Raw genomic sequence first — 9,119 nt, forward strand, 5'->3', positions numbered from 1 at the left:
CATGAGAAAAACATAAAAATCATATGAAAAATATGAATGTAAGTTCAGATAGAAAATAATTACAATAATAATTACACTTAAGTACATTAATAAACATAAGGTAAAATAAAGTGAAAATACAATATATACAATGCATATTTCATTAGTGGCAATTTGAGGGTTAATAAGTTTAAAATGTTATTAAAATATATATTTAAAAATAGTTTAAAACAAACACCCAAATCTCTATGTACGTTCACCTTTTTCATCTTGAGATAAAAAAAATCAGACATTCTTCTTGCACATCACCTTTTGACTATTTTACAATAACTGCACATTTTACAAACATCGGCTCTCACTGCAGCTTTGTTCAAGTCTGACTATCTTCGTATGAAAACGACCGTCTTCTAACTGTAGGAGGTCGTAACTCTGGTTTCTCCTCTTTTGGATTTTCTTTCTCAGGCGTTTGTTCCCTGGTCTGCTTGTTCTCCTGCTTCATTAAAGCTGTTCGGCACCTTCAGATAAAAACAAGACATGAGCCTACTTCCACTCACATTATTGCAATATGTCATATGTATTTCTATCACTGAAATTACTCAGACACTTAACAGTTATGTGGAGAAATAAACTGACTGAGTACACAAAGGTTCATGGAGAGTAAAGTATATCAGAATCAGAATCAAAACACATTATTTTGGGAGATTCAGAGACAGGAAGGAACTTAAATGGCAAAATAGAGAGAAGACATTTAATAGTTTTCTGAAAAAGCAATTAATATGTGCAAGTGAATAATTATGAAATTGTCTTACTCATGATGGTCTTTGATTGATTTTGGTGGCAAATTGTTCTTATCTGCATCCCTGTGTGACAGACAGAAGGATTTAAAAACATTTATATATCATTTATTTCTAGGTGTTGTAGATACAGATTTTTTAAGCTCTGCGTATCCTCTTAATGTCATAATGTTATTAATTTATTGATAAATTACCTGTTCTTATGTTTATGTTTGAGCAGGACAGCAACGACTATAGCAACAACCAAAACAATGGCCACTGATACAGACAATGCAACGATCAAAGTGACATCTATGAGAAAAACAGGACAAAATGTGATATAGAGCATTACATTCATAAAGCAACTGCAGATCAAATGTGAGTTTTGATTTGAGACAACTTCAAAGTTAACTTACTCTTATCAGATCCAGATTTCTCGTTAAAACCTGAAAAAATAAAACCAAATATCAGAATCATGAAGTGATTATCCATCTTTAACTATGTGGTTTTGGAAATGATCCTCACCATCATCAGACGATCGTTTGACTGCAGGAATCGTCTTAAACACCTGCATTTCAGGGACTGAGAGCAGTCTTGCCGCACATCCAACTTGTGTGTCATTTCCATGGAAACCAGACAGCAGAGCTGTCGTGGTGACGGTGACTGTACCGTTGGTGTTGGTGACACTGACTGTGCTGCTGTTAGAGAAGTAGAGGTCTTGTTGTGGGACATTCAGAGTTACTGTGGGAGCAGGACGACCTGTGGCCGAGCAGGACACCACTGTCTCGTCAGTAGAGTTTAATTCTCTGATTTGTAGGATGGGTTCATACAGCTCTGCAAAGACAAAACATTGAAGAAATACCGTTAAACATGAATTTATTGCTTATAGACATCAGAAACTTGTGTGTCCAGTCTGTATGTTAGTTTGTTCAGCCTGGAAAGAATCACCTGCTACTGGTGATGCAGCATCTGTCACTTTCAGGCTGTTTTAGTTTACTGTCAATACTTTTTGCATTTTATGGTGTGAAAATACATTAATTTGTTGTGTTTAATACTAGAAATACAGAATTAGATTATTGAAATGTCTTTATTAATAATAATAATAATAATAATAATAATAATAATAATAATAATATAATAATGAAAATAAGGTCTAGTCCTCACCATAGAGTCGGAGGCAGGTTTTTCCTGTCAGATAACCGTCAGGAAACGTGTTGAACAAACAGTAATAACATGCTTCATCCTTCTCCATCGCCTTCCTGATAACTATGGAGCAGTTCTGAAGTCCAGCATCTTTAAACTCCACTTTCCCCTGAAAACCAGGGTTCACTGTTTCCCCAAAATGATCACTGTAGGTGGCACAATTCTTCTTCCCCTCTGGTAGAAGTTTCTGCCAGGTGACCTGAAGAACATCTTTAGTCTGCATGAGCCGGCAGCTCAAAAGGACATCTTCTCCTGCTTTTGCCACCACAGTCTGCTGTGTTTGTATCACAGCTGTTAGACCTGCATGGAGGAAATGAAAGGACGGTTATAGATGTTGTCAAAAAGCAATTAACTCAGTAAGTAGTTACTGTAGGTGAAAGTAAGGGGTTCAGGTGTAACAGCCAAAGGTGTGTTAATCAAACACTGACACACAACTTGATGAGCTGCCTCCAAATGATTGAATAGTATGGCTATGAATTAATTATTCATGAAACACAAACTTACGGAATTCAAAAAGGGAAACTGGTTGCTACTGATTTTCCTGGGGCTTGGCTCCCTTTAATAAGACACGAGCTCCCCTGAAAACTTGATTTGTTAAATATTTGGGGGGGGGGCTCTAAAATACTTCCAACATGCTGTTTTTGCTGCGTGTTTTCAATTTTTCTGTATGAAGGTATGATTCACACAAGGAGGTTATTCATCAGTAATTCACTAGAAGAAAGATACTGGCATTCATTCTATTCATGCCATTACCATCAACGTGTGGCGGTGCTCAAACTACACCCAGTCTAACTGAAAGATCAGAACGAAAAAAAAACGTTCTTGGTCACTCAGTCTGCGCACTGAATCGACAATATTGTCAATTGTCAATTGACTCTGCAGACCGAGTCGGTGTACCCAAGGACGAAATTTTCATTTCAGAAGTGGGGGGGACACAAGTATTTTTAAGAAAAAGAAAACTGTATTAATTAACAGACAATACCAGGATATTTTGAAGGCACATTTAAGCGTTAACATAGCGACCAGAGAGCGTTAAGGGGCAGAGAGGGCAGAGGACTCTTATGACTTGGGGCATGTCAGGGGGACGATACTAATAAAGTTACACAGTGGATTCACGTTTATTATTATATTTACAAAATACCACAGTTTTTGTGCTGGTCGTATTATTTTATTTTGTTGTATTTATCCGCCACACCTTAAAGGCCGGTCCGTGAAAATATTGTCTGACATTAAACCGGTCTGTGGCGCAAAAAAGGTTGGGGACCGCTGCCTGCTTTACAAGATTATTGAGAGCTTTGTAATTGATGAGGATATGCTGCTTTATTGGGAGCCAGTAAATGTGTTGTAGGATGAGTTTAACTCATTTCTTTGAGTAACTTACACTTTGACTTGTAAAGAAGTCTCTGATGTCCACTTTTCTTTTTTTTAGACGTCATGGCTGCCTGCGCCTAATTACCAAACACAGATACACCACACCGATTCAAACGTTAATGTAAATGAAACCTCTGATATTAAAACCCTTCTAACGTGACCCAGGCAAAACAAACGCCCAATTTACAGTGGCAGATTAACAGCGACTCCTTGGCAACTAGCAGACCGGTGTTCAAATCCTGGTGCCGTTTACAACCTGATGATGGAGTGACAGCGGGGACAGCCAATCACACAAGAAACGGCAGCCAATCGAGGAGCTTGTGGGCGATCTAAACTAAGGGAGACAGGCTTCAGTTTGAGTGGCCTTTTCCCGCTTGGTCCTAGTGCTTGACGTGTTTCCTTTTACCATAGCGTAACATTGATTTTGGACGGTAAAAACTGCAGGGGACCAAAACGGCCTTTTGAAAAAGTGCAGGGGACATGTCCCCTGTGTCAGCCCCCAAAATTACGTCCCTGGGTGTACCGCAAATTCGTCATTTGAAGTGACGCAATGACATAGCAGCACAACCCGACACAGGAAGCTGGAGATGGGGGGGGGGGAGTGGTAACACCACCAGCTCAACAGGTCGACCTATCTGTGTCTTATTTGTGCTGATAAACGACTAAATGTATAGAATATAGTACATTACTCTGCAGAGTATCCTGTGCCCTGCTTTCTACTCTCTTCTAGATGTAACGGAGCAGTCATTGACAAAATCTGAAAAGTTATTTTTCGGTTTAACGTACTCACAACGAATGACAATGACCAACTGTAACGTCGGCTACATTATTATAATATAGGATTTATTTTTCTTACCTATTGAAAATCCCACCACCAGAACAAGTAAATATACGATAGCACGGTTGTCCATTGCTGCTCCTTGTGCGCGAAACTTTAAAACCCACTGAGCACTGAGGGTTTTTTGCACTTGGGCGAGTTGAACTGTACTAATGCAGGTGTTTACACTAGATAGGTGTCAATAAAAAAATATATATAGTTAAGTAATAAATCCGCCAAGAAAATTCAAACACACTTCAATGTCGAATAAAATGCTGATTTAACCAGATGCTATTATTTTTGCTCTAAAAATCTATATTTCCAGATTCCAGCACATAAACTGATCCCTCCTCTCTATTATAGTGGAACATCCCAAATTTGAACATTAAATTACTTTCACTTTCGTAAATACTCATGAGTCTACTTTCAGCAAAGTTTAAACCACCCGCTCTATTATAGTGGAACATCCTGCTACCAACCAACATCTTGGTTTTGTAGAGCGGGCTGAGTGGGCGTGTCGCTGAGTTGTTGCATGCCTCAATATACCCGCAAAGGGACCGTGTCCATGTCATACTGACTTCTCTTCCCCGACTTGTTTCATGTCCGGCTCTCTGTCACTGACCGTCTAACAATAAAAGCTAAAAATGCCCCAAAAATGAAACTTTATCGTTAGCACTTTCAGCTAATTTTAAAATTGCACACATTTACTGCATTTAATATTGATGTTTCACATTTAAGCCCTAAAATAACCACAGGTAGGTAGTTATATAAGTAATCACTAAAAGTAAATAATTATTTATTTAAACAATATAAGCTTATTCGGTTTTCAGACTTGCGTATATTTAGAAAAAAAGGACTTTCCACTTGAGCAATAGCCTACAGTTTTGACAATATAATTTTTCTGTTGCAGGTTGTCATTGGAAATCCATAATACATGTATAAACTGTAGGCTACAGTAATTCTGACCCGAGGACATTTTTGACAGTTGTTTTGACATTTGACAAAAGTTGTCAACTTTTCTCTGACTCATGTCATGCCTCATCTCTGGTTTCTCCCTGACATGCAAGAGTCAGTCAGCAGAGCACAGAGTGGAGCAGCTCACTGTGTATGTAAATGTATTGCGTGTCCAAACTGCACCAAATTCAATACGACACTACCCCTTTTCCCCAGCAATGCACCTGCCAAATGTGGAGTCGATCAGATGAATAGTTCAAGAGATATATGAAGGACATACATATAGATAGACAGACAGACAGACAGACAGACAGACAGACAGACAGACAGACAGACAGACAGACAGACAGGCTGAATCAACAAAGTAAATAATAAAGAACAGTGTACTTAAACATGTTATCAGTTTCATATTAATATAGGCCTACAGTAAAAGTAGAGGAACATGGCTCTGTTAAATCTGTATATTACATGGTGACACATTAATTTACTCAGGTTATATATACAATATACAACATATGAAGTTATTTAACTGTGTTTTTATTCAAGAAATAATGGGAGAAGTGTGATGATTAAAATCATCCCAGAACTTTCTTCTTTTTCTTTGCTTTATCCTTTCTGAGACTCTCAGCCCTCTGCATGATTCCAACTGGGGGCAACTTGAAGCTCCTATCAAGTTCCTCAATTTCTCCTAAAATTGGTGGCAGTACATGAGGCAGTTTGTGCAGATTTGCTGTCTTTGGCCTGGAGCGTTTAAACTGAGTGTTTTTGATAGCAGGCAGTTTGCAGATGCTGTTCTGTGCTGTGGTGGGCCTCAGGACAGGCGTTTCAGGTTTGTGTCCTGCTGATCGGCAGCTGGCTTGGGTCGTAGTTTGAATTTGGGGGCAGAGGAGTGGGCAGGCTGTCCTGTTTCAGCTGTCTGCCCTCCTTTTTACCACAGTCTTGTTTGGCAACTGAACAAAAGTCAAAGAAAAATAAGAAGCAAATGAGAAGCATGAAATATTGCAAGTTGAGCTGCATAAAGTTGACAATGTGGCACCAGTAGGCTAATATATATTCAAACAACACCCTGATTACATTGTGTGTAATATGTCTTAAATGCTCTTGGAGAAAACAAAAATCTCACTTGGAGCTATCACAGGCAGTTTGAACCTCTCAAAGCCATGTTTTCCCTGCTGTCCCTGCAAGTCCAGACTGAAACTGGAGTCTCCTGACCAGACCTGTTGCTGGGAGTCTGCTTTAACTGATAATGGAAGTAAGTGGATTGAAACCACTTTGCCATTACCTGTATGCTGATGAAAGTGCAGTAAAAAAAAAGGGGGAAAAAAGACAGTCAGCATATCCGTTTTGTTTTTCTATTTAAAAAAAAACTCTTCTTCAACCCCTAACACAACTGATACTACCGATATAATACTGTATAGTGATAATAAACACATTATTAGTACCACATATAATAGAGAAGTTACAATGCAGTGTAAAATAGATTGTGTGTTTTCTCCTCAGCTGACTTTTGCCAATTTTTGGCAGGTTGCATCCGTGTGAAACAGGCTTGGACACGTGTGATGTCAAGAGGTCATGGACATCTCCTGCATGGACCTGTTATGTGTCACAAAATAGAAAATAGTTCAGAAGGACATTTGAAGATGACAAATATACCAGGATAGAAAGCTGTTTTAACAGTTGTCTTTGTTGAAATGTACTTGGACCATATTTGAACCTACAAGGCAGACAATACATTATAGGGCCGTGATTGTACACTGACAAGAACTTAAGAGGGTTGTAATATGAGATAAAAAATTCTCAGACATACTTCAGATGGGTTTTTTTTTTACATATAAATATGAAGTTTATATATTTTTATATGGCATAATGAACATAAATGTGTTTAAAGTGTGTGACAGAGAGTAGATGATCAACACAGGGAGCTGCAGTGTTGAACATCGTCTTATGCCAACACTTTGTTTGTTTGGGTTTAGATCACTACCATCATCTCTCTTCTTCCGTTTTTCACAGATTTTTGGCAGTTGACTATAAAGAAAAAATGTAGAGTTTGACCTCTGTTAATGTTGATTTGGCACCTCCAAAATCAATACACCATGCATTAGGGCTGGGTAATATATTGAAATGATATCGATATCGTGATGTGAGACTAGATATCGTCTTAGATTTTGGATATAAAAATGTATTACAGTACAGGAACACACTGTATGTACACTACAGTATGTCCTGATGCCACTTTTAATTACAGTATCATCATTATTTGGAAAGGAAACAAAGAACCCAGCCAGCACACTGTCCATCACTTTTACTCGCTTTATCAATATTTCAGTCCTCAGACATTCATCAGCCAAAAATCATGAAGACAAACCAAAAGCATCATGTACTCACCACATAACTTCAGCCACAAATAGTAATTGTAGTGAATTCACAGGATAATTGAATACATACCATAATACTGTATTTTTGCTTACAGAATCTGTCATCTAGGACCACACTGAACCATCTCATTTCCCCCTCAGTGCCCTCACCTCATCTCCTATTTCCTCTCCGAGTGATTACTGCAATTTACATATATTGGCCACTAGGTGGTGCCAGTGGATAACAGAAGTTACTCTACACTAACACAAATTCCCCCATTACATTAGTAAGTCCTGGCTATAAAAGTATACTCAAAATCACACCAAATGATTGATTGGTTACTTTTAAATTCAATATTGACATATTGAATAAGCTGTATATTTGTCTTTCTATTTGTCTGTTTACTGTTTTGTCCCAATAGAAGTTGTGTGCCGTCTTTTTGGACTGTATGTTCACTCTTGTTTTTGCTGTACCAGAGTCACTGTCATAAACACACTTCATGTAAAACACACATACAGCATGCTTACATAAACACCTTCACACAGACACAGAGACAAACTTATACACACATATACACAGCTCCCAGAAGCTGGGACAGTAATTATGTGTCTAAATCTGACAGAGCGTCCAACCGCCAATGTCTGGCTGCCTGCCTGCGTGTGTGTGTGTGACATTGGTGAAGACAGAGACAAGCTGGCTGGAATTTGTTGAGGGAAGGGTTATACTGAGGGTGTTGCTACACTAAAGCACACACATACACAGGCCTGAGCAGTGCCACATCACCCACCTCACCACCATGTCCACTTTGCACACACTCTCTCCTTCACACATGGCTTTCTACACTCATCTCACACACACACACACACACACACACACACACACACACACACACACACACACACACACACACACACACACACACACACACACACACACACACACACACACACACACACACAGCTTCACTGAGGTGCAGCTTCATTTATTCTTATATATATATATGTATATTATCAGTTATGGCGACTTTTATTTCTTTGGCTAACATCTTGTTGTACTTTCAAAAATAGCGGGGCTGCCGAAAGTTTTGATTTTCTGAACGACAGCTCTACTGTTTTTTCGTGAGTGGTTACACGCATGGTTAAATACTGAGTCCACTCCTTTACAACAGTCAACTTTACCACCACAATGCTTGACCACCAAGCAGTTCATTTTCATACAAAAAAAACAAAACCTTCCAGCGGACACCAACACTGGATTTGAATCATGTGTCAATCAGAACACACTGATTAAAAAAACCCACCAACATCAGGCAAAACATGATGCTTCTTTTTATGGCCGTCTATACAGTTAAAACACTTTTATTACTCTATATATGTTGTTTTGTTGTTGTGGTTGATAGTGTACCTCTCTGCAGAACATATTCTACAGTTATAAGTCACAGAAATGCAGCAGGAAAGGTTTCAATGGGCTCCATTTTTGACTGTTTTTCTTGTTGGGCTGCAGATGCACGGCTGCAGTTTTTTTTTTGGTTGTTTGTGTTGAATGCTTTTTTATGTAAAAGCCATGCAAATGCTTCCACAGCCAGGTCCATAACTGTTGCTGTTGTGTTGACTGTGTGAAAAGCTTTGATTATGCATACTCTGTATTGAGCCATGCATGCAACTAAT

The 9,119-nt window shown here is 38.7% G+C and overlaps 1 protein-coding gene across 1 annotated transcript; it reads right to left on the bottom strand.

Moving 5' to 3' along the window:
• Positions 1–683: 683 nt before the first annotated feature.
• Positions 684–4,249, bottom strand: LOC134004585 (OX-2 membrane glycoprotein-like). Its single transcript, XM_062443915.1, has 6 exons — positions 4,183–4,249; positions 1,917–2,255; positions 1,278–1,586; positions 1,169–1,198; positions 968–1,064; positions 684–839 (listed from the first exon to the last, which is right to left on the bottom strand). The coding sequence occupies exons 1-6, from the start codon at positions 4,235–4,237 to the stop codon at positions 785–787; spliced, it is 885 nt and encodes a 294-aa protein (XP_062299899.1). The 5' UTR covers positions 4,238–4,249; the 3' UTR covers positions 684–784.
• Between the last annotated feature and the right edge of the window lie 4,870 nt (positions 4,250–9,119).

Source organism: Scomber scombrus, chromosome 22, assembly GCF_963691925.1.
Source record: "Scomber scombrus chromosome 22, fScoSco1.1, whole genome shotgun sequence".
NCBI lineage: Eukaryota > Metazoa > Chordata > Actinopteri > Scombriformes > Scombridae > Scomber > Scomber scombrus.

Bases quoted from the DNA above. Each gene is read 5' to 3' on its own strand.
- LOC134004585 (XM_062443915.1), bottom strand. From the start codon at position 4,237: ATGGACAACCGTGCTATCGTATATTTACTTGTTCTGGTGGTGGGATTT. The intron at 2,256-4,182 runs GTAAGAAAAATA...TCCTCCATGCAG, and splicing joins GGTGGTGGGATTTTCAATAG to GTCTAACAGCTGTGATACAA. The intron at 1,065-1,168 runs GTAAGTTAACTT...TTTTTCTCATAG, and splicing joins GAAATCTGGATCTGATAAGA to ATGTCACTTTGATCGTTGCA.